The sequence below is a fragment of the Fopius arisanus genome, unplaced genomic scaffold, assembly GCF_000806365.1.
Source record: "Fopius arisanus strain USDA-PBARC FA_bdor unplaced genomic scaffold, ASM80636v1 scaffold00090, whole genome shotgun sequence".
NCBI lineage: Eukaryota > Metazoa > Arthropoda > Insecta > Hymenoptera > Braconidae > Fopius > Fopius arisanus.
The window spans coordinates 115,555-141,772 of record NW_011887829.1 but is presented as its reverse complement, the minus strand read 5'-3'; the positions used below and the strand labels follow the sequence as shown (position 1 = coordinate 141,772).

The window sequence follows — 26,218 nt, the reverse complement described above, 5'->3', positions numbered from 1 at the left end:
TGCCATATTTAATTGGGCATTTTCAATTACGTCGTGGGTAATTCAAATTTTATAGATCGTTTGTTTTTCGTTCAGCTACTCTTTCAATTTCTTTGACGTAATCCGTAAATTTGTACAACACTTGCCCATAAATGCAGTATATATCCGCTGATATTCCTCTGTACGGTTTTATCTCAGATTTATTCAAAATTGAATAAACAGCATAATTGTGCTTAATATCTTAAAAAATTCAAAAGTAATTTCCCTTTAATTTTATGAAATCCACTACTTTATGCTTTTGTAACACAATACCATTGAATTATAAGGGGAAACATAAAAATAGTATTGAACTTTTTAATAATTATTACCAATACTCTCGGGTGAAAATAATTACTTTGTACGCATGGAGACAGTTTTCTTCCTAGTGGTGACGTTTTTAGTGATTAGTATTATGATTTATATTCGTCATATCTATAGGCCTTGTGATATTGGAAATCTTATAGATTATGCAACTAAGGAATCAGCATTGCATCCCACTGTTTTTAAAATCTATGATAAATCAACGCCAACAAGGTGTGATCGTTTCATTATCGTTTTACCTTTTGATTGGTACATCTGGGCTGTTCGTGGAGAACTTTATGTTGTGAATCCCGAGGGTGGAATCCAGTGTACAGGCAACAACACCCCAGCTGTACGAATTCTAAAGGATAAATATTTCGAGACATGTTTGACAATACAATTCCCTGCACTTTTTAAAGCTTATACTCATTACATCAAACCTAAAATTGTTCCGTATGATATTGACAAACCGAAGTTCACGGTATTGTCAGCGCTTGATATACTGGGTAAACGTTGGATCACCTTTAATATGACAGAGCAACCAGCGAATGTAGTGCGCGAACTCGACGAAAATCATAAAATTCGTGAAGTGCCGCGAAATAAACGATCAATTGAATCAGCACATCGTAGTATAACAGGGCGCAATTTAATTGATATAATGGGGGGTGGTAAGTCCGATTCGTATTATGAGGAAAAACTAGCTCAAGTGCTCAGACCTAAACGACAGCATTACAAAGACTGGCGTGATGTACCGAAAGGTATTCCAGGCTATTCAGATCTATGTTTTGCTGCTGATAATTCTGATACATTCCGGCCCACATTCCTATAGCTCAATCAATTTATTATAATATGAGCATTATTTTTTTCAAATTACCAATAACATCTATCATTCATCTGCCTGCCGTCCAATGACTTAATAATCATTTCTCGTGTTCTCTCAATTGCTAAAAATTATCGCCTCGTATGCAGCTAGGCATTATTCATTTCCACGTGGGCAATTAGCACTTTCAAAAATCTTCATTTTCCGTTTGACTAATCTTTCAATTCTCTGGATAATCGTGAATTTAATGTATTTATTGACTTCTCAATGGACACGAATTTTCTCCCTTCTCTCAGATGAGATGTCTAACAATATAGTCTGGATAAAAATAGTACATAGACTGACAAAAGATGCTCAAATTTCTGGCTATATTAACTTTCGCAGTGACAGCATTTTGTATGATATTTGCCAAAGATAGTTATATCAACCGAGAACTTGAAACTTATCAAAGAACTTTACACGAGCCGTGGATGCATAGACTTGTTCTCCTCAAGTACAAGCCTAGAAAATCACTGAACTTTACGTAATGATAAATAACATCGGAAATTAATTTCATTACACAGTAATGGAAGTCTATTTATATTTTTATTAATTTCGAAGAATATAGGAATGAAGAATTTTAATTGGCAATATACTCTGTACGTGGCTACACTAGCCATTATTCTAGCATTTACATTGTCTATTTTGCTCTATGTGGATTTCGATCAGAGTCTGTTGGACCATGACACGGCACTTATTGCTAAATTACAAAAGGGTCCACTCGAGGATCTCCTTAATGGAAATGGTATAAATAATATTCCCGAATTGAAAATTTTAACAACAAATGAAGGTGTAACACAAGCAAATAAATGCAGTAAAAGGGCAATACGAGTCGATTCATTCACACCGCCCACCGATGATGAATGTGTTAATCGATGTGCCAATACCTTGGCAACAGCATTGACAGTCGAGAAGAATGATCACTATATTTCAGATGAAAATCTGCTCGAGCCCGGATTCTATTGTCGCATTGGTCCAAAGCCGCATTGTAATATGAAAACAACAATAGCGATTTTGTCTACACCGCTAATATGCCGACCAAAATTTCCACGTCTCATTGGCGGCCCCGTGGGAAGAACAATCGTCGCTTGCAATAATATTAATATTCAAGACCCTTTTAATAGATTGTGGGATTATAGTACCAATGAACCCGTACGGGTAGACACTACAATCATCATAAATGAGGATGAATTATTAAGTGATGGCTCTTATCGTTTTCGGTGTAAATTCTATGGTGTGGATGTGAAACACAACAAATACATGGAGCATCCATTCGATCGCTTTCATCCAATAAGGAATTATTGTGCCGCTTTGATTTTCGCGGCACATGATGACGTTAAGCATGTCTGGGAAAACAACCAATTCAGATGTGACTGTGGGGATAAAAAAACGACAATGGTTTCGCATATTGACCCTAACGACCCCACAAGTCAGTGTTCATCTTATTCTGCAGAGATTAAGACAGACGTCAAAAATCGAATGAAAATCACAGTACCTTATCCTTGTTTTACCATACACTCGCCAATTGAGGACGTAGGACGCTACTTTCCATGCAAAGCAGAAAATTTCCACGGCGAGAAATTTATGGAAAATATTGAATTGACCTATTCTCATCGGCATGACGAGCCCATTGCACATCCGTTTTATGAAGATTTCCCCATCTCGACCAGAATAGCAGTCAGGAAAGGCCTTAGAATTTCATCTTGAAGAACAATTCTTCAATTTTTCATAATGTGGATGATGGCAGTTGACGCGAAACAGCACCACAAACCAATAGCAACCAATCGTATTGCCCTAGTCCACGGATAAATTTCCATGTTGTACTGGGGCAATAGCTAACGCTTGAAACCTTGATTTTTTACTCAGCTACTCTTCTAATATATCCGTTGAAAATATTAAATTAACTGTTCACTTGTCTAGACATTGGACAAGACTCCAGTGAATTTAATGTGCGAAATGGGCAATGCTTTTTAGTTCGGTGATGATGAGTTTCTTGATATGGAATAATGAAAAGAGTCAATTCAAGAAGTAAATGGTTCAACTATATTTTTTGTCTCCATAGCATATACCAATACCTAAGTAGACATTATTTGTTCATCTCTTCGAGTATAAAAATACATGATTATCTTAAATATCTATAGTGGAAATCTTTGCACATTATGATTGAAGCAACGATCCACCGAATCGACGACAAAATTCACTTAAAATTATTTAACATATTTAAAAAAAGAAAAAGTACGTCGTTGCAGTTACAATGTATCGCACGCCAAATCTATTGGTTCTACATATTGTTGATTTTCATAGTTTTTCATTTAAATAGAGTATGATATTGTACTCATCATAAAAAAAATAATGTTTGTTGAATTGAGCAAATGACAGCATTGTCACTGTAACAAGATATTTGTTTTATGACGATAATATCGATAGAATTGACAATTTGTCCCATTTGTCATGTTACATCTTTCTCTCATTCTATAGATTATTACACCAATTTATGATTGAGTAAATTTGAAATGGCACCCTGAGTGAAGAAGCACGGCCCCGTTTTTTTTTTTTTGATCTTTCTATTTCTCACGAGTGAGACACCCTATAGGGATCTTTTTTTATTGACAATCTAGAGGTTGAATTAACTTGGTAAGCATTACCTTTGATAATTTCAGAGGGATGCCGGTGAGCACTTGTTACTGTCTTCTTCGAATTTTTTGTTATCTGTGTCGATGACAAACCACTAACAGGATATTTATTTTTACTACTAGTGCAACTATTAGTCGTGCTTCTTGGGCTTTTAATACCTGATTCGGATGTATTAGCTTCATCAATTGGGTGCTTTGGCAGGACAAATGCTTTTGTCTGTTTCAATAAGTAACGATCATTACAGAGGGCTGAAATGAGGGGTAGATCGAGGTTTTTACTCTTCTCTCGGAGGCTGCGAATGTCCAGCATCACTTCCTTGTCGTCCTTGTCGGATTCAGTAGTAGTAGTGGTAGTGATGGTGGTGTTGGTGATGGTGTTGCCGCCGGTGGTGGTACTATTTTGTTTTAATTGAGTGGACGGTGTAGAAGGAAGCGGATAATTCTTTTCTAGACTCTGAATTTCATAGGGAGGTGGTGGAGGCGGTGGTGGAAGACGTCGCGTGTGCTTCGGCTGGATGTGAATTTTATTCGGGGTCTCAAAACACTTGAGAATATTCTCATCGCTTCTCGTTCTTGAAAATGTCTGGCTATAAGGGTGTGCGGGTACAGCTGGGGGTTCTCTCCTCAAACTGTGACTACCAATTGACGAGGAACAAGTTGCACCACTATACAAAGAGCTTGTACTTGCTGCATAATGACTATTCAAATTACCGTTAATGGGATAATTATTTAAACTCGTATCGCTCAGATTCAAATTGGAGGCGTATTTGGACATGGATGAGAATGATGAACCCGCCAAATACGGTGTACTTCTGTACATCACCGATGATTTATTATTAAAAGCTGGATAGGGTGGTGGTAGATAAGCAGCTGTTGCCAGTCCAGAGAGGAGAGAGCCCTGTTTAGCATCGATGTATTCCTGTTTGGATACAGCAGGATCCTTCAGAGGGAACATTACATAATCAACGTCAGAGTACAACTGCTGTCTGTACTGCTCAATCTGTGACCTCGCCACCTGGCTTGTATAGACTGTTGTCAGATTGCCAGCATTACCAGTATTGCCAGCTGGTGGTGCTGGCAGTGGTGGTAGTGGTGGTAGTGGTAATGGTGGTGGAGGTGGAGGTGGTGGAGCAGCTGAATTCACTGGTCCAACACCCCTAGAAGCATGTACATCCAAGTAATTATTTGGCCCAACTACCAGAGCAGCAACGGGTGCATGTACAGGTGTTGGCTTCATCTTGTCCCCAGGATATGTTGGTGGTTGAATTCTGGGGGGTGGTTTTGGTGCTGGAATTGGGGGAATTTGTTTTGCTGATAATGTCGATGTCTTTAGATTGGCTAATCTAGCCATTATCTCATCCTCACTCTCTGGATAGAGTGTTGTTATGGCTTTTCGTCTCTCCGCTGTTATTTCTGGATAGGGAGGTGGAGGTGGTGGCTCTCGGGGTGTTACAGCGTCATTTCGAGGTGGAGTTGGTGGTGGAATTTGAATGATTTCGCGGGGTGAATTGTAGGGTGGCGGAGGTGGTGGTGGATCAGTTCTTCTGGGTGGTAGGGGTATAAAATCAGCCCTTGGGGCATTATAGGGAGGTGGAGGAGGTGGTTCTCTCTCAGCAAGTCGTGATGCATCCAGAGCTGTAAAATCCATATTTGATGGATATGGAGGTGGGGGTGGTAGTTTTCTCTCGTTGCTGTCTATCCTGGGTGGTGGCGGTGGCGGTGGCATTGTGACATAATCGCAATCAGAATCCATTGATGCACTTATGGTCTTACGTGGTGGATAACGACCAACAATTAAATCGGAGAGCTCGTCGGCTGAAAGTCGGGGACCAATGTTGGATGGGTCACTGCCGTCACCCCTAAAGCTACACGCACTGAGGATGCTATTGCTGCGAGAGCGAGTATCATCGATACTGTTCAAATTGGTGGTGGAGGTGGTTTCACGCACGTTATCATCGTCACCCTTGCAGATACTGTATATTGGCTCTTGGTCTTCTAAATTCGTATCGGTGTAAACGTCACTCGTTTCGGAACGCAAACCACTGTGAATAGTGTAGAAGCCAGAGGTCACTGATGCCTCGTCCGTTGTCGATTGGACGGAGCATTGGAGAATTTCCGAGGGTGGATAGAGCTCCGTTATTCGCTCGTCTTGAATTGCCGAGCTGCGGAGGGTATAGATCCCACTTGTTTCACTCACCATGTCGACACTTGTCATTCCGTCGTCCACGGAAGTGTTATCCTGAAATTTGCCAGTCTTTTTACATCTATCATAAATAGCTCCTGGAAAGCTAACAGCTTCGGAGGAGACAACCGAGTTCTGGGCTGTGTGCGAGTATCCGAGCTCGAGGCTAGAACTCGCTGATGTTCTTCGATGTCGATGAGCGCTCGATCCCACGTGGGGATTAACAACAACGACTGTACTGCAACTACTGCTGCACTGAGAGCCCTCTGTACCAACTGCCAGAGTGGTATTATTGGGTACGAGTCTTCCAGGTGAGCCATTACCATCGACGTCATCGTGGGGAGTAATAGGAGAGGCTGGCCTGGAGTGGCTCTGCGATGGATTAGATGTCTCAACGAGTTTAGCAAGACACTCAGTTGATGCTGGGGCTGTATCAGGTTCATCCTCACTGTGCACACGATCGCTAACAATACCAGAAGTTGTATTGGACGATGTTGTAGAAATAACGGATATCCTCTGATCACCCCTCGTATCCCTAGCAGTCATACTCAATTTACACCTCGCTGGATACATGTAACAATCGCGCAGTACTTTTCTCTCCTCTTCCTCGCGTTTACGTGCCTCAGTAACTCTTGGTGCAATAGCCATCGAAAATTGATGTGTATCGCGACACAAACCAAGTAATAATTTACTTTTATCATCGCAACCACTGTACAATGTCAATTTATCGGGCTGGTCGACCGCGCGTATCTCAAATTTTTTACGATCGAAGCACAATTTACCAATGTTATTCCACGCAAATACACGTGGTGTTTCCTCCTCGGTGTAAACACGAACGCCCCGTGCGCATATTGCTAGGAGAATACGTCCGGGTCCAGGCTCATTCTTCGTACGTCTGAGACGATAGAGGTGAGCGTTGAGCGGCGCCTCCAGGAGAATCGCCTCGCGAATGTACTGTAATTCTGCCTCCTCGCGTGACAAGCCACGATTGTCGCGGTGTTGTGACGCAAGGATACCGAGGACATTTGCCTCGACGCACATGTGGGGGGGAAGGTAATCCGTTGATTTGCAATAGCCACCGATGGCGTGGGGACGGTGACGCTCCTCGGCGAAGTCACCCAGGTCTGCCTGCAGGGCAAGACCCGCCAGGGCCAAAAGGCACGACACCATACCTCCCGAGTGGAGGGGATGGTGAGGGTGGAGGCTGTCAACACCTCCTCCGTGACGGACAACATTGTCGCGCAGCTGGAGGTAGTAGTGATGCCTCGTTGTTTCATCGCTTAACAGTAAAGGTGTATCCACGTAATATCGAACTCTAAAATAAAGTACAAAAGCTGGTCGTCCACTGCTATCAAGCCCGTATGTGTGCGAGCTGCGCCAATTTTTTGGTGCGTATTTACTGAGCTTACTCTCCGGATCCACGAACAGATACTCGCCGTCTGGAAATAAAATGGTGAAAAAAACAAAGCATAAGTAAAAAGGGGATAATCAAAATGAGAAAATGATGGAGTGAAAAAGAAAAAGGAGAGATTGAGGCACCTGTGTTACCCGAGAGGTAGATATATGTGTAAACCTCGCTATTACTGGGGAATGCAGGCCCAAAGGGCCTCCAAAATCACAGCCCACCCCTTCTCCCATATTCCTCCCCTCCCTTCAGCCATCTCCACCACACTAATTCAAATTCTCAAACGTACCCACACATAAATCTTTGTTTTTACAATAAAATAACTAGATCGTGACAAAAACGTGTAGGAAGTGAACGATCTCCATGGAGCCCACGCGTTTCCGCGAATTAAACAATGGGGGAATAGACATAGTGTACTGGCAATGTGCCGTAACCGCAATTACTACCCGTAATGATCTCTTCTCTCCCCCTATACCTCCAGCCCATTCCCTCTCAGCACACCTCTTTGATTGCTCGATACAAGGTACGCGGTACAGAGAAACCACCATCTCGCACATCTCGCATTCAACAGCTAGCTAACCGGTGAAAAATAAAACATTAAATTTCATTTGATTCCCTATCATTAAAACAAAACTAAAAATCAATGTGAAGCGTAAAGTGCGTGATTAAGGCTCGGAAGGAGAATGCTTTGACCAATGTTTTTATTTTATTTTTTTTTTTATTTTTATTGAAGAAATTCATGAGTGGTTGGAAAAGGAGATAAAAATGAGGAGACGGTGTGCGGCAGTGTGGCGTGTTAGGCACCTCGGGTTTTGCACCAATGTCCGGACCTGCTAGGCCTATTTTCCCCCACCCTGACTCACCTTCGAGCGCTCTGGGACCTCACTTGTTCCCCTTCCCTCCCTCATTCGCTGGCTCACATACTTCGGAACTCTCACCCTCCCACATTCCATTGGGGCCCCAAGAAGTCGGAGAAGTCGACTGAAGTCAACGCGAGCAGTCGTCCCCCTTGTACCATCCGGTGGGCATTAAAGTGCAACAAAGATGGAGGAAGAAGAGGTGGGAGGTGGAATACGAAGCACCCTATACAAATCACCGGGGCTACCGTCTTACCCACCAGGCGTTTTCTCATTCTTATTCTTCCTCTTTTCACCTCCTCAACTTCTTCCTCCAATATTTCTGTTTTCTCTTTCTCATTCTTTCCATTTACTTCCCCTCCTCTTTTCCACAACTCATCGATACCCAATTTCTCACCACCCCCACGCGAACCTATCAAATTTTTCATCACATATTTCACAAGCATTTTCCCATTGTCCATTCTCTACAAAAATACTTGTTTACCCATTTTTTTTCCACATATTTGGCTTTTGATTTGAAAATATTTGATTGATGGTTAAGGGATTGGTCGTGAAGGTCACGCATCAGGAGGCAGCTGGTATGAGGCCCCTCGAGGCCTCCAAATAACTCCCGAGGGGCCCGTTTTTGAGAGACACCATACCACCTTTTTCCCTCTCTCTCTTCCTCTCTTTTCAATTCTTTTTCTCATTTTTTTTTCTCCACTGAGCCCAAACCCATTGCACGTTGGGAAGACGGGATGTGCCCCAGGATCCAGCGATTTCTATTTTTAGCCCACCAGTTGCCTCATACCACATAAGAGGAGAGATGGGACTCTCCTGTATGATGGGCGGCCCTGGTCCTGGCTAGGGCCCCCATTGCAAACCCAGCTTGTACACTATAATTTCATCATTTTTCTTCCAATGCCCCAGACTCCATCCAAATTACTCATGAAAAATGGTAGAAAAAAAAAATAGTCGAATGGGCGGTGGACCAGGGGAAAACCTCAAGCAACAACTTTGAAAAAAAAAAAATACTGAAGATGAGAACTCGAGCCAATGGAATTGGGACTGTACGCATTTACTGATATTGCAAATTTGTACTTGAAATATTGGATAAAAATTCCATATGAAGTATAGTATACGGGAGAAACGTGCCGCAAGGCTGCTGCCAGGAATGCAGGAGGGTAGGAGAGGGGTGAGGAGCCTGGTTGGGCCAGTGGAAGGAAGTGGGGTGGTAAGGAGGGACTGTGGCTGAAGCCTCGGCGATGCCAAGCGCGCGCTGTACAGTACACCAACGAAGGAATAAGAGGAAGGTATGCTTGTTTGGAGAGATGAAGAGAGACAGGAGACAAGGGTCTGCTTGAGCTGAACATCTCGAGGGGCCCCAATGCGAATGGTGGCGCGTCAGTCGTGCCAGTAGCTGCGGACAACGGGGGAACCAGTTGGGGACTCAAGAGGCCTCTTATCCATTCAGTTACCAGGGGAAAATGGGTGTTCAATTATTTGGAATCGTTGGAGACCAATCTCAAGTCCATTTTAAGAATGGACAATGTCGATCAGTGGAGAAATTAATTGGCATTCTTACCTGAGAGTATTGCCAGGCCAAATAATTCGCAATCTCGCATGCCCTGCTGTCCTAGGATTATACATGTTTGGGCGTAGACTTCCTTCACTCGTGATTTTGACTGTAAAATAATGCATTCCAATTTTATATTCTAAATCTGCAATGGGGGTCTATATGTCAGTATATTTGAAAATGGATAATTCAAGAATGAAAAAATGAGGAAAGCCCTGAATTTAAGTGAATTTATGGTATCTCGTTTTGTGGCAATGCCGACAACGTCTGCAGCTGCGCTTGGCATTCCAGAGGCGCGCGCGTTCCTCGTGTGTCCCCAGGACACACGATACACCGCAAATCTCTCTAAGACCTGGCCCATAAAACATTCCAACTTCTACCCAACAACAAACCTGCTGTCTCTCGATTTACAACCGATCCAATCTCTATTCTTCCTCCATCTCCTCTATTTTCCATACTCACATCTTCCGCTGGTTGATTTATCTTTTGTGTATCACCAAGTGGATTTTCGTTGGGGGGGAGTTTGAAATAAAGACAGGTGGTATGGGGGAGAGGATGAAATTATGTGAATACTGACCTCGACGACGAAGTAAAGGGGATCACCGGGAAGGGCGTGAACGGCGAGATAGCGGCTAGCGGACACCAGGGGTTGAAGGCAGGACCGCGCAGCCGTGACACCGCTACCACGCATGCTGCATGCTTCATGTCGTCGCCGCTACGCCCAGCGTTCTCACTGAAAAATCATTTTCCTTCATCAAATCTCACCCTCCACAATTTTCATTTCAAATTCCATAATCCACACTACCCCTCATCCACTCAATAACTCAATAACTCAATCATTGCCTCGATTATCTCCAACCACTTGTGACTTCTACTATCCACTCTTTAAAAAAACCGTGCACCATTTCGAGTCCGACAATTTCAAAAGAATGCCCTCTCTCTTCCGGAATGCGCTGATTAGAGACTATTCTCATTTCAATGAATGCTAGAAGCAGGCGATTGTGGTGATGGAAACAAAACTCGACGATCACGCGTCACCTTTAACCAAAGACCAGAGAATTTCCAGACAATTCTCAGTGACCTTGGAGGTTCTTTTTTTTTTTAACTATATTGACTGACTATTACTCATAAATTGCAGAGTTCTCCTGGAATGCCAAAGTGTGGTGGCTTACCTCTTATCAAAGAACAGTCTGACAATTGAATTACATCGTAAAATTTACAGACTATTTATATAGCAAATGTCTATAAGACATAAATGTGTGTTAGAGATTATCCCCAAGTTCTAGTAATAATCAGTCAGAGTTTTCAAAATTTTGGTGAACCTATCTATGTCTAATCGAATGATTGTAGTTTTTTTTATTACTATCGAGATAAGGACACCTCCAGGGCTAGGTAAATGATGTAGATATGAGGTAGTGAAACAGTCGTGATCGCACACCTGATCCTATCGCTTCGAACGTGGAACATTTTACGGAAAGATAAAAATATTATTTGGTCTGATCAAGAATATCTTGAGTTATAAATATTTCAATTTGCCGAGTGTCCTTGATGCCAGGCCATTGGCTAATCAAGAATCAGCACATCATAATTTGATGAATAAATAATTTTTCAGTGAAAACAAAATAAAATCTCGTTCAACAATCGAAAGAAATGTGGGAATAATTACATATATGTATACATATATTATTTACAAATTGGAAATATGTATGATACATTAGTATGGATCGATTACGTCATAATTGCGGGAACATTGGCGATCAGTTCAGGAATTGGATTGTATTACCGATTCACCGGTGGACGTCAGAAAACGACTGAGGTGAGGCCCATAACCTCAGGACAATCCATTGAATAATGGCATTTGTCAAGTATCGACAGATCCATTCGTCCATTTATTCAATTTATTATTTTTCCCTAGGAATTTTTTGTTGCTAATCGCGACATGGGAGTAACGACAATTGCAATTGGTCTTATGGTCTCACTCCTGTCAGCTGTTAGTCTCCTCGGTGTGAGCTCTGAGATTTATGTCCATGGAACCCATTATTTGGTAATCGTTCTGGGTTATGCCATTGCTACACCAGTCATTGCTTATTATTATCTCCCAGTGTTTTTCAATTTGGGAGATACAAGTGCATTTCAGGTACGATCAATGCATACCAAGTGATTTACGCCTTTGACATTTTTTTAAAAATGTCAAATCATCTTATTAATAATTTCGTTGTTTACGAAATATGATTTGTAGTATTTAGAAAAACGATTTGGAGTGAAAACACGACTAGTGACGAGCACAATATTTCTCCTACAATTTCTATTGTACACTGGAGTTGTTTTGTATGCACCGGCACTTGCACTTGAAGCAACTACCGGTCTGTCAACGACAATTAGTGTATTTATTATCGGAATCGTCTGCACATTTTACTCGACAATCGGTGGAATCAAGGCAGTACTAATTACCGATGTCTTCCAAGGGGCTTTGATGATTGCCTCGGTTGTTATTGTTATTGTAACTGCCGCTGTTGAAGCTGGAGGAATTGATAAAATTTGGCACATCGCCACCGAGGGAAAGAGAATTGATTTCTACAGGTAAGCAGCTGGTTTCTATCCTCTATCATCTAATATATCTGACTAATTGATTTTTAAGCACTTCGATTGACCCAACCATTCGTCACACCTGGTGGAATTTGATAATCGGTGGATTTTTCATTTATTTATCATTGTATGGAGTCAATCAGATACAAGTGCAGAGAATGCTCACGATTAGGTGAAAAAATTGATTTTAATTTGAGTGTAAAATTCCAATGAATTCTCACAAGGTGTTTTATAATGTTTGGAATTAAAAAAAAAAACTTTTTTTAGGAGTTTAAAACGGGCGCAAGCTGCAGTATGGCTCTCCCTTCCCATCACCATCATTCTCGTTTGTTGTATAGGTTTCTCTGGTCTCGCTTTATACTCAAAATACAATAAATGCGATCCCAAAACAGCGGGCGTGATCGCCTCGAACGACCAATTGATGCCTCACTATATCATGGAAAATTTATCCAAATATCCGGGAATTCCGGGATTATTCATTGCTGGGATTTTCAGTGCTGGACTAAGCACGGTTTCCGCAGTGCAAAATTCCGCAGCTGCTATTATTCTAGAGGATTATGTTAAACCATTTCTCAAAAGTCGGTGCGTTATTAGAGAATATAATTTAAATTAATTAGATGATAATCAATTGCTTTCGCTGTTATTTGAATGAAAATAATTATCATCCAGGCAAAGAACCTTCAGTGAGGACCAATCGGCCTACATGAGTAAATTCTTAGCACTGGTGATGGGTATCATCTGTCTAGGGGTTGCCCTCCTAGCCGAACACTTGGGTAATCTCCTGCAAGCCGCTCTGACAATATTTGGAGTGGTCGGTGGCCCTCTTCTGGGTATTTACACCCTCGGAATGTTTATAGAGAGGATCGAGGAAAGAAGTGCTATTACTGGACTAATTGCCAGTACCATTCTCTCCCTGTGGATTGGATTTGGCGAGCCAAAACCGGAAATTCCCAAACTCGATGTCGACGTCAGTGGTTGCAACGTCACAAGGACTTACAATTTAAATAACAAGGAGATAATAAACGACGATGACATATTTTATCTCTATCGGATATCATACATGTGGTACTGTGCATTTGGCTTCATCTCATGTATCATCATCGGTCTTCTCGCATCTCTCATCAATTCTTGCGCAAGCAACGAAAAAAAAATACCAAATCCAGATTTCTTCACTCCATTTGTTGCTGCTAGAATACGAAAACGACAGGCAATGTGACGTTATTGAGATGTTGGATAATATTGTTGAGTCAACATTGATGAGAAAATTCCTGTATTCTCAGCTATTCATTTGCGGTTTCCGGAGTGTTTTTCGAATTCCTCGGCGTTATCCCGACCTCAAATAAATTCAGTTTTTGACGGTTCGTATAGATTCAATATTGATATTGTTGCATTAGTTCAAGTCATGAAACATTTTTTGGTATTATTTTTATTGTTCTGCATGATTGTAATTCACTCATTGATTCAACGCAATTGACTGCCCTTAAGTCACAATATTTTCCGCGTATTCAAATGATCTGCAATCAATAATTGCCATGATAATTAATGAAACGCAAATTCCTTCATTGAAAAGGATGATTAAAAGAAAAAACAATTTTTCCCACACGTGCGATCACCATCGCAATGAAAATCTTCAATCAATAATTCATTGAATGACATAAAAAAAAACATCTATCGACGTACGTAGTAATGCTGGATTATACAACATTGATTTCGCTCGATTTACCTACTAACCCAGTGAGTCACGAAGAGTCTCTATCATCCTGGCTTCCATGAAAACATGTGCATACCAAGCGAGTATCTACCGTGACTCTCGTATCATTCATCATTGGGGAGAATAAAGCTGAAATGGCAATTTAAAATCGAAAGAAAACCTCCAGTGAGAGGAAAAAAAAAATAAAGCGTACAAGTTCATTTTTTTTTCTCTCATTTTTAATGACGAGTACGTAAATGGAGAGCCGTACTCGAACCGCTTAACTCGCCATTGCGCGTTTCATACGCTCCGGTGAGAAGGGATTTATATGTATACCGAAAATCACTTGGCAAATCACGATGGAATGCCGTCAGACGGGTGTGCGCCGTGGCGCGCCATACAGTGCGACATATACACATACATTAAAAAAAAATGGTGAAAAAATGAAAAAGGAGTAAAATAACAGAACGGAAGGCAGAGAGAGAGGAGGAAAGACCATCAGTAGACACGGCAATGCGACCGAGCTGGAGTTTATATAGGAGGTAACCCCGCGGTTACGTAAAACATCACCTTAACGTAATGTGTAATGCATTCAAATCGCTATTATTTTACTCGACGCATCAATTTTTGTACCTCAATACCTCACATTCGTCCTCAGATCTGTGGATTGCATTTGATGGTGCATTTATGGAATTTAGTCATTTTGGGGGAAATAATCAATTAGCTTATCAGTGGAATTTTTATAATCTGGGTGTTTGTGATTAGAATTAGGGGTGGGTGGGTGCAGTGTACTGAGTACAGAGGAGTAAAGAGGTGCGCTACTTAACTGGCTCATCGGGTGGACTCTGCCCGCGGTGGAGTGTACGAAGGACGCCCGCATTCCTCGTCTTTGAGGCCTGCTGTAATACGGGGAATCGTTTGCCAGCCAGAAACCCATCGAGAATGGCTCAACTAAAAATCATAGCCATGGAGAGGGAGAGAGAGAGAGAGAGAGAGAGAGATGATGGAGTAGTAGCGGGGGCGATGGGCCCATGGACCCATATTAATATTGAGTCCATCAAGTGAAAACCTTGAAATTCTACCCAACTCTACTTCCATTATTATTCGCATATATCAAATAATACCGGCATCAAACACGTGGCCTCTTATTGATAATCCGAATATTTATCTGCAAATAGTTATTTTCTCTCAACAGTTCAACTCGCTATTAAGTAATGATCGAATTCCATTCCATTGCGCAATTACGCCGTCAATCGATTAGATGTGTTATTAAAAATTTTAAGTGGTCATTTGGATTTTTTATTCTGGCAGAGAAAAAAAAAAGACGGAAAAAATATGAGTCACGTCCGAACAAATCCTCGAACAATAAATTTTCCACTCTTTTTTTCTTTTCAGAGGAAAAGAGAAAATAATTCACTGCACCCCCGCCCCGGTGATATTTTTCTGGAGCGTAAACATTTTTTCTTGTTTTTTTTTTTGTATTCTTTTTTTTCGGTCCAGATTATCATCGACTCCATCTCGTACGCTCTGGCATCCAGAGATACGTGACCACAGTATCAATCTTTATGACGCTATAATACGAAATGCCAAGTGTTGTTTCCAGAGTGGCTATACTGGATGCTCCATACCAATGATAAACTCAGTTTCAGAGGGTTATTACGAGGAAAAATTGTTGGATAAATTTTGTTGTGAAAGACACGAGATGGATAAATTTTCATAAATCGGAAATTCATTTGGCGATGGGAAGAACGACCAACTCTTGTGTGTTTATGAGGCAGGGAGGTCGTTGAAGAGGATGAGGCCCTCCTCCTTGCCTCGGCTCAATGGCCTCCAACTGTTCGTATCGCATCTCATTATTCATACGAGTATTTGCGAAAAATTGTGCTATGATGAAAAAATACGAAAATTTCCAATCCCTCAAAATACTAAAATAGAAAAAAAAAATGGAAAAGAAATAAAATTAATTGAAAATGAGGCGATCCACGAAATATCCAACCTCTCGCCCTGGATCGCTCATAAATAACCCCTTCTTCAATAAAACCGAATAAAGCCAGCAATTTCCAATAAATTCCACGAGCCAAAGTGCCGTAAAAATGAAGAGAACCATTGAGGAAACGCTGAAGAAAGTTTTTGAAAGTTGGTGATAGATAGCCATACAATGTAGATCACTGCCTCGAAACGGCGCATAGAAAATGGATAAAATCCAGTTGGAGAACAGCCACAATAAAAAATGGTTCCTGGTATTATGCACTTGAGTATTTTCGTGCATAATAGCACTGGGCGAGGCCTAATCGAAGCCCCGATGGAATGCAGCCTGCTGGAGCTCAAGCCGTTCAATGGATCTTCCGGATGATGCTAACAACCAAAGAGCCCCTCAACAATTCCATAGGTCATTAATTTAACGAGGACTTCCCCATTCCCTCACTCTTTTTCCACTCTTTTAACAATCGTAAAACTCAACCTAGACCGCATACGTCAGGACGATTAAACACGAAAGATTTCGCTCATGGAATGGCCTTCATTCTTTATCCCTTGGCAAGAAAATATAAATGACCGATGACAAATTCTCAATATCTCGAATTATCAATTCTCAAATATCTCTAAGCCTGAAAGTTATTCGATGGCCTGTATACCAGCATTAAAATTCATGTCTATGCCTTTTAGAGACCGGTGGTGCGAGGCCTCAAACAATCAGCCACACTATTCTTTTACTGTTATAAATACACCGATGTACGTACGTTCACCTAAACCAACTCCAACTTCCAACTTGTACTCAATTTTCATTGTCATTAGGGGAGAACAATGATACAGGGAGATTTAGAAATCAGGTGAGATTGGAAATTCATTTGCGTGAGATGGGAATTTTTTTTTTTTTTGATAACTCACAATAGTCGACTCTCGTTGCTCCAAATTCCTTTTACATTTTTTACTCCATCAATGGCAATGAAAATTCCCCCTTGCATTTTTTCGGGAGAATTTTAATTTTCTTTGGAAATGTTGCCGGAAGAAAAAAACAATATCAAGAAATTCATTACTTTTTTTTTCAGACCATTCAAAATCTCATCCGTCATCGCTGATTTCATGTGATAATTTTGAGGCGTGATCTCGCGTGATAGAGAATTTCCCAAATCGTCATAGAGTAAATGAATGAAAACGAAAATTTCGGTAAATATATATATAATAATAATTTATTCAACTGACAATTGGGGTAAATTGGAAAATAATCACCAATTGGTGAAATATTTGAAATTTCATGATTCAATGGGAAAAATGAAAAAATGAAATAGCTTGGTGGATGCATGTTGGATTGGCAAATTGAAAAGAAAAAAAGTGTAGATATTGGATAGTCCTTAAAGATTAAAGCAGCATTGATAAAATTCTTTGATAAATATGATTGTTGGGCACGCGGAGAGCGTCCCAGTGCCAGTAGAATCTGATGTGCTTAACTCATCGACTGCGCATGCGCACTGACTGACTAACTGTTGGAATGCGCGCGAGGCGTCCCTTTTCCTTCCTTTCACAGTCTCTTTTCCACAAACGCCCAGTCCTCCCTCCCAAATACCCCACTACATCTTTTATATAATTTCCCGGCTTTTCCAACTATTTCAAACCCCGCGCCCCAGCCTCACCATTACGTGCCACAAATTCAATTTCCATTTTATTCAATTTTTCATTGGTTAATTCAAGTATTCGACAAATCAACACAACCAATAATTCGTCAATTCCCTGGATATTAATTACCTTTAATCTGTTCTCGTGATCACCGAGATTTAAATTATCTCGTTAACACCGCAGGCATCCCGAATTGTAATCCAATGGAATTCACAAAGTACTGGATCATTCACTTGAGATTAATTTCACACTGAGAAAATCACAATCACTGATTTTAGCAAGAGAAAATAAATCAGGGGGAGACATAAATTTCTCCGTGATTATGGAATTCTTCTGGATGTTTCGCCAGCACTGAACCGTCGTTTCAAGCCGTTCTCAACTCAACCCGAAGGAGCAGAGGAATGAGAGCTCACGACTCCTCGGCGACTGGCGCGTTTTACGTTTCACTGGATTTTTTAAATGATTTCTAGTGTTGTTTAACTTGTGAAGTGTTGTGCATTTGCGGTGGTCCCAGGTGGATTGTGACTTGAGCACTTGATGGCTGATGGCTAATGGTTGGAACTGTTGGGGATGCAGGTGGTGGTTGAGGTGATGGTGATGTGTATGTCCAAGATATGTAGTGTATTGGGGAGTGAGTTTTGATACGTTCTCGAGCGGCGGCCGGCGAGTGACTACTCAAGTACTCACTGGTGTCTGCAGTGGTTACTCGTTGGTGGAGGCGAGCAAAAGGCGAGGAGGAGACGAGGAGGACGAGGAGGACGAGGACGAGAGTTTGCCCTCACTACCACACCACACCTCGGACTCTCTTCAACTGGCAACTCTCTCACTTCCACCTGTACGCATATACCAATGTGGCAGATCGAGAAATCGATGGTGGCATGGAATGCATGTACTATTCACGTGAGTCCATCAAAATTTATCATCTACCAATTTTTACCCACTCCTTGGCGACAGTTGCACCAACTCATAATTACGCCGGTTGCTATTAATTGAGTATTATTAATATTTATGAGCAGTTATTGGGGGAAAAAAATGGAAGAATTATTTTAAAAATTCTCAGGCAATATATTCACTGAAGATTGTTGAATTCCGAGTAACTCCAAAAATACAGCAACTCTCCCAGTGAAATATTTGCCATCGTCGTCGTAAACAATGAGTTATTCCGGGTCATGTATTGGTTCGCAGAAAAAAAAATAAATAAGCTTCCATTCAATTTGATATTCAGAGAAGCGTCCATAAAAATTCAAAATATTTCAAGTTGCAGTGAAAAATATTGAGAAAAATAAGGGTATGTAAGGTTTTAACCAATATTCTGGTTAATTTGAATTTGAAATTTTTTGAACGGCCCCACCTCCCCGATATCGATGTTCTCCCATCTTGCATAGAGAAATAAAATAATTGGCGCCATCTGACGCGGTCGGTGCGAACTCATGCTCCGGGGCGTATGGGCGCGAACAAAATGGCTGCCTTACCGATCGGCGCTTCAGGAGGGCGAGGTATTGTCAAACTATAAAATACCTCAACGCCCCCCAACCAATCGCCAAGGCAAACAGTTGAATCACAATACCCATCGGCAAATCCAGTTGCAAGTCCAATCCCAATGGACAGAGACAAAACGAGAGAGCCCGATCCAGTTTCCCATTAGAATCCCTAGCCATACAATACCAAAATAAGGAGTGATAGAGTGAGAGAGAATAAAGTTGTGAAGAATAATCACGGATTGGAAGTTGGAATACCCTAGCCAAAGGAGAGAGCCTCGACAGGCCCCAGTCGAGGAGTGTGTGACGTAAAGCACCGATCCAAACAAGTATCAGCTGTGTGGCAGTCATTGTTCGTTTGGGATATATTTTTTTCTAGTGCCTCCTGGCTGGCACTAGCACAAGAATAATAACTCACTCAACTTTCCATTATTTTTACTCTATAATCCCCCCCCTCCTCCACTGAGACTCGATAAATCATCGAGATAAAGGAAAATAAATCACTTCATTATAGTTTTTTCCTTTTTTCTTTTGTTAAATTAATTTCATAAAGAGTAACGGTGCAGTGTTCAAGGATAAAGAGGAGAAAAAATAAAAGATAAAAAACCAAGTGAAAATTTTTGTGACGTGAGGGGGAGTGGACTCTGGTGGACGAGTGACGCCGAAATAGCGTAAGAAAATCGGAAAATTATTGGAAAATGGTGGAAATAGTGTGAGCGTGGGACTTGAACATAAGTGGACATTTTATTTTTTTTTGTTTCTTTTTGGCTTTCATAGTGGAGGAGAAATAGGCAAGTGAGTGAGTGACTGTGGTAGTGCGGATGATCGTGGAATTAGGTGATCGGTGGATTTAGGAAGGTTTAAAGCACCTCCTAGGTAAATAATAATCGTGTGAAAAACGGGGCGATACGCGCACAAGCCTGGCCTCGAGCGGCGAGTCGGACGACGGTGGGCTCGCTCCGCCACCGCGCAAAAGGTCCCGTAGTTCATTCTCGACTACCCCAAGACCAGCGGACGAGTACCACAACAACCCAAACATGGACAATTATCGGTGAGTATTCAAACTGCTCTCAATTTATTTATCTATTCATTTTACTCCCCACATCGACCTCACGTTTTACCTATTCTTTTTTACATTCCAACCTCCTCCTCCTTCTCCACCTCCTCCACCTCCTCCACCTCCACAACCTCCACCACCTCATCTTCAAAGCATTGAGCATTTGTTTGTTTTGATGGCCTTCCAGGACATGCCTTTGACGTTTTACTCCATTTCTTTTTTTTTTACCTTTCCCAATGGATTTAAAGAGCTCAAATTTTGTTTTGACGACGGCCAAAATTTTTTTTCGCCCCGCAGTTTTAACGGGAGATCATTTGAAATTTTGAAAAATTTTATGGGGCAATTTTTCAGATGATCCCCTGACGTGAAACTTTCATTTTTCTTTTTTGATAATTTTCCTAGTCGTTATTCAAGAGGCTGTAATAGATTAATAATACCTTCTAAAATAATTCCGAGTACTTGAAATAATTGAACTAACCACTCCTTTATGTAGTAGAATTTCAGTTCATAATGAATAATTCATAAGCGAAATCATGATAGGTAATCAGTACATTCTTTATTCTTCTCTATTCATCCAATTACCTTGAAACAGAGGAGTTAGTGTAATTTTATTTTTGTTGCCGAGAAAATTAAAAAAATATCTCCCGATATTTACTCTTATCACATATCCTAGAGATAATTTCCATAGTTGCACATACAAAGAAAAGATTAGAAAAATGTGACGCATGCGCTAAAAAATTAAAGAAATTTAATTTTGTGATCTTTTTTTTTTGCATCGAAAAATGAAACTTTTTTATTTATGAATTCATCAGAAAATCGTCAGCATTTTTTTGAAAAAATAATAATGGCAAGTCCTAAAACATGTTTTAGTGATTCTAATACCTCCGAAAAAAATGTATTATTTTATCTAGAATAAATTGCATTAAATGATTAGTCCGCATAATATTGAATTGAATTGATTTTTCCTTTCTGTGTCAATGCAGTATGATGCAGCAAGCCACAAATGGGGCGCCAGTAACAGGACCACAACAGAATGGTTCAACACCAGACACTGGTGGTTCCCATGCCAATGGCAATACATCACCAAGATGCGACGGTGATATCAATGGTGTTAATGGCGAGAGCCAAGCACTGGGACCACCAAAGATTATGGATAAGACTAATCAGGACATTGTGCGTCTCATTGGGCAACATTTGAAGGCAGTTGGACTTGAGTATGTATTATTTAAAAATTATTAAGACAATTGATGATTAAAAAATCCGATATCCATTGGAAAGCAATAGGAGTTGTTTTGACGTGACTCGTAAACAAAGGGAGGTGAACACTTGCGCCATTGGAGAGGCAAGAAAATTTCCGATTCAGTTCACTGCAGAGAAAACCTTTTAAGATGCCGCGATAATTGAAAGATTATTTAGGAGAGAGTAGTGAAATGGAAATAATAGGACTAGCTGATTTTTCATGGCTTGTTTAATATTTAAATACCAAAAAATTTATTTGGGGTTATGCAGTCACTTACAATGCTCAAAGTTATTGCCATGATAGGGGCATGAGAAATACAATGGCCATCAAAATAATCGATAATCGTCACGCTAAAATCAGGTCATTGGAAGATACAATTAAACAATTAAATAAATTGGGTCAAAATCTTGTCGTTAAATGCGATATTTTCACCTTGGAAAACATGTTTGTGCAAAGAATTGTCACTCGAGTCTCGAGATAATGCTTTTCATTGACAGTATAAATATACACTAATGATAAAGTATGATAAAAATTCAGTGACAATTTTCTTGGTTAATTTTTATTTTTCCAGTCGGACAGCTGATTTACTCATGCAGGAATCTGGCTGTCGTCTGGATCATCCGTCAGCTGCTAAATTCCGTCAGCACGTTATGGACGGAGACTGGAATAAGGCGGATCACGATCTCAATGAGCTCAAACCATTTTTGAATAATCAAAATCAGAGTCTCGTTGAGATGAAATTTCTGCTATTGGAGCAGAAGTATCTCGAGTTTCTCGAGGAGGGTCTCGTGTTGGATGCACTTCAGGTATTGAGGAATGAGCTGACACCACTGGGACACAACACGGGTCGAGTTCATCAGTTATCGGCATTTATGATGTGCAGTGGGAGAGATGAACTACAAACACGTGCAGGATGGGACGGAAAGGGTTCAGCCTCTCGTGCTGCCCTGATGGATAGACTCCAGAGGTACCTTCCACCCTCCATAATGCTACCACCACGACGCCTTCAATCCCTGCTGAGCCAGGCCATCGAAATGCAAAATCAACAATGCACCTATCATATTTCGCCAAATCAGGCGACATTAGAGAGTGTCTCACTGCTGGTAGATCACACCTGTGGCAAAGAGCACTTTCCCTGTCATACCACTCAAGTGCTCAATGATCACTGCGACGAGGTTTGGTATTGTAAATTTTCACCCGATGGCCTCAAACTAGCCACTGGCTCCAAGGACATGACCATCATCATCTGGGACGTTGATCCTGACACGTTGAGGGTCACTCATAGAAAAACCCTCGAGGGTCACACCTTTGGTGTGGCTTTCATCACTTGGAGCCCTGATAGCACTCATCTCATTGCCTGTGGCCCTGAGGATTGCCCTGAATTGTGGGTCTACAGTATCAATACTCGTGATTGCGAACTCAGGATTAAATTCACACAGAGCACTGAGGACTCACTCACTGCCTGCGCCTGGCACAGAGATGCCAAAAAATTCGTCACTGGGGGAATTCGTGGACAGTTTTATCAATGCGTGAGTCATTTTTTAAATTCAAATGAAAAATATTTGCTCCATTTCTATACAGTATTTAAAATAGTGACCTCGAGTTATTTTTATGTGACAGGATTTGGATGGGAATATTGTTGACTCTTGGGAAGGAGTTAGAGTGAAGAGCCTGTGGTGCAGAAGTGATGGTAAAACAGTACTGGCAGCTGATACTCATCATCGTATTCGCAGCTACAGCTTTGAAGAATTGGCAGATTTCACAATGTAATTTTTATTTTTATAGCTCTGACTGATTTAAGATTTTTTTTTTCTTATTAATTACTAATGTATTTGATTATTTGATGATTTAAGGCTGCAAGAGGATCACGCTGTTATATCCTTCAGTGTAAACAAAACAGATCGGCTGGTGCTTCTCAACATAGCAAACCAAGGGGTCCACATGTGGGACTTGCAAGACAGATGCCTCGTGAGACGCTTCCAGGGAGTGACTCAAGGGCATTTTACCATCCACAGTTGCTTTGGGGGAGTCAATCAGGACTTCATTGCTTCGGGAAGTGAGGACAATAAAGTTTACGTATGGCACATTAAACGAGAACTGCCAATAGCTGTATTAACCGGACACAGTAGAACTGTCAACTGTGTGTCATGGAATCCTGTGTATCATCAGATGATGGCTTCAGTTTCTGATGACTGCACCGTTAGGATATGGGGTCCAAGGGCCTCCTCTCCTGACAGAGTCGATACTAAGACTGCATCACCAGAAAGCAACTCATCAAATGGCTCTGGCTGGCACGAGATGGTGTCGTAGCAAATTACAATTTAGCCATAACTCCCATGACCCCATGGTGTTCAAAAGACTGTCCGTACGACCGTCATGTTGAGTCTCATCACTCCTGTGCCCACTAACAAACCTACAAACGATTAATAATCGATAAACGAAGTAACTCCACGGGATTAATTAACAACTGGAAAGTTTCATGGAATCAAGAGGCCCTGCTGTCAAAATTGCCGTGGATTATTCACTTGCAGATCACGTGCAGACCATTGATCAACAGTTCACAACGTCCGGATGTTGGTAATTAAATATTTTTCTTTAATTTTACCTAAAAATTGCTTAGGTACGGCATTCGCTGGACGATTAACTCTGCGGGTTGTTCTTACTTTTTATTATTATTATCAACGGTACAACTTGCCTCTCAAGTGCTGAGGAAAATAATCACAAAATTCAATTGTATCGTGGATTATTATTTTTGTGAGAGAGATATAAACATAAATAGAGGTAAATCCGTTCCAAGGCGTAATGATGATACTGAACTTATCGAGTTTAACGTCTTACGATAAATCGAATTCGAAGTGCATAATAACGAGTAAATAACGATTTAAATAGTTAAAGATTACGTAGGGTAGTGATAAAGGAGATGATTGGATAGATTAACACGGGATGATTACTAAGATTGGAATTTATGCTAAGTGTGATTAATCAGTTTCGTCGATATAAAATAAGATTTTTTAAATTTTGTTGTTGAGTGGAATGAAGAAATTGCTATTTTTTAGGGGCCTTCTTTGGAACAAAAAAATGAATTGATTGAATGTGGAGCACGATGGGAGACCCAACGCAAAGTTCAGATAATTTTTTGTTATTTTTTGAGAAAGGGATTACATTTTTTCATTTGATAAATTTATTTTTGGAAATTGTATCACTGTGGGGAACTTCGCCGAGGGCTTTAATGAAAATGTGAGATTATTCTTTTATTCCACTCACCAACAAAATGTCTGAGGTAATGGAAATTAATTCGAGGAGAAGAAATAGTACGGGATATTTCTTTTTTTTTTCATTTTTGGAACACATCTTGCGATATTCGAAAAAAAAAACGGATATTAGAAATCGAATCGTCTCGTTTCACTACTTCTCGATAGGATTGATAATCATATTGATATTTGAGGGGGAGAGCATCTTCGAGTTTTTTTCGATTGAAATCTACTCACTTGGTTCGGGCCAATTAAACATCAAAATTTTGGGAGAACCACAAAGATAGTTGCAATACGTGAAATTGAATTTTTCCTTTTTTTTTTTTTAATACTTCTGAGTAAAGAACAATGGCATTAAGCATATTACGATGAGGATTCGGGATAAAAAAAAGCATTTAATTTTATGGAATCTTTTCCATATATTAATTGATCCATTTAGACATCCCTTGCAAAATCTTGAAAGTTCGACGCGAAAAACATCAACAAAAATTAATTCTATAATTATTTCTAATTTATCGAGTGTCGATAAATGTATATTTTTTCCTGCCTTATCGACTGTTGGATAAGGTAGGGGAAAATGCATCAGTTATCGACACTCCCTTTAACTCCATAGATAAGTAGCAACTTTAGAATTAATTTTTATTCATGTCTTCCTCGCAGAGCCCTTGAAATATTGTAAAGGGTGTATATAGTGGATAAATTAATATGTGGAAGAAGTTTCATAAAATTGGCTGATTTTTTTTTCATCTCGAGCCCACGCCATAATATCCTTAAATAAATTTCTATGTGGAATCAAAGTGTGATTATTCGGTCGTCGATATAAGGATGTAGATTTTATTTTTTAATTTAGAACCTAGAGAAATTTTATAACGAAAAAAAGGTAATCGCAGAACTTAATGTTTTTAAAAATGATAATGTGGAATAAAATTGCATGCGTTACCCTTTGTTAATGATTAATTAACTGCCAACGTAATTCTATGGAATAAGAGAGGAATTCTCATTTATCGTCGATTGTTCAAGAATAACGAGACACGATGAATTTATTATTATAGTGGATTAAATGCCACTTATTAATTACTGTAAGAATTATCGAAATGATCTTGAAGATGTTTTCATACATGAATTCTAATTTAAATTATAAAGAAACGTGAAAAAATATTGCAAATAGGCAAGAGAATATTATTGATATATTAATTGATATATCGAGAGATGAGTGATGTACATGTACAGATGAGTTTTCAATAAATTACACTAGAAAGCACATTTTTATTGCATTTTTTATTGAACCTCGTTACAATCCTTTCCTTATCCAACACAATTTCCTTAAAATTTTTATCAGGAGAACAGGAGAGTGAAGGAGGTATCTTGTAGAATGAAAAAGACAAAATTCAGAAAACCATTTTTTATCAGGAGAACAGGAGAGCGAAGGAGGTATCTTGTAAACTGAAAAAGACAAAAATCAGAAAACCAATTTTTATCAGGAGAACAGGAGAGC

General features: G+C 40.3%; 5 protein-coding genes across 6 annotated transcripts; 4 read left to right on the top strand and 1 right to left on the bottom strand.

Annotated features, from left to right (window-relative positions):
• Positions 1-348: 348 nt before the first annotated feature.
• On the top strand, positions 349-1,157 carry LOC105270531 (uncharacterized). The gene has a single exon (NM_001414573.1). It carries the CDS (start codon positions 383-385, stop codon positions 1,145-1,147), a length of 765 nt encoding a protein of 254 aa, NP_001401502.1. The 5' UTR covers positions 349-382; the 3' UTR covers positions 1,148-1,157.
• A 590-nt stretch (positions 1,158-1,747) lies between these two features.
• On the top strand, positions 1,748-3,204 carry LOC105270563 (uncharacterized). The gene has a single exon (NM_001414565.1). It carries the CDS (start codon positions 1,748-1,750, stop codon positions 2,882-2,884), a length of 1,137 nt encoding a protein of 378 aa, NP_001401494.1. The 3' UTR covers positions 2,885-3,204.
• On the bottom strand, positions 3,198-18,941 carry LOC105270530 (protein expanded). The gene is made up of 4 exons (XM_011311539.1): positions 17,827-18,941; positions 10,387-10,542; positions 9,819-9,918; positions 3,198-7,431 (listed from the first exon to the last, which is right to left on the bottom strand). The coding sequence occupies exons 2-4, from the start codon at positions 10,498-10,500 to the stop codon at positions 3,749-3,751; spliced, it is 3,897 nt and encodes a 1,298-aa protein (XP_011309841.1). The 5' UTR covers positions 10,501-10,542; positions 17,827-18,941; the 3' UTR covers positions 3,198-3,748.
• LOC105270529 (putative sodium-dependent multivitamin transporter) lies at positions 11,194-17,231 on the top strand. 2 transcript variants are annotated; one of them, XR_892561.1, is made up of 7 exons: positions 11,194-11,625; positions 11,725-11,946; positions 12,049-12,389; positions 12,448-12,567; positions 12,663-12,977; positions 13,065-13,753; positions 17,133-17,231. XR_892561.1 is itself a non-coding variant. In XM_011311537.1 (6 exons), the coding sequence occupies exons 1-6, from the start codon at positions 11,512-11,514 to the stop codon at positions 13,609-13,611; spliced, it is 1,659 nt and encodes a 552-aa protein (XP_011309839.1). In that variant the 5' UTR covers positions 11,194-11,511; the 3' UTR covers positions 13,612-14,240. The 2 variants fall into 2 exon arrangements, 1 of the variants encoding a protein (XP_011309839.1); XM_011311537.1 differs by lacking the exon at positions 17,133-17,231 and having other exon boundaries at positions 13,065-14,240.
• A 234-nt stretch (positions 18,942-19,175) lies between the features above and the next one.
• On the top strand, positions 19,176-25,062 carry LOC105270528 (WD repeat-containing protein 26). Its single transcript, XM_011311536.1, has 5 exons — positions 19,176-20,226; positions 21,216-21,446; positions 22,044-23,001; positions 23,093-23,238; positions 23,326-25,062. Exons 1-5 carry the CDS (start codon positions 20,213-20,215, stop codon positions 23,780-23,782), a joined length of 1,806 nt encoding a protein of 601 aa, XP_011309838.1. The 5' UTR covers positions 19,176-20,212; the 3' UTR covers positions 23,783-25,062.
• The last annotated feature ends 1,156 nt before the right edge of the window (positions 25,063-26,218 follow it).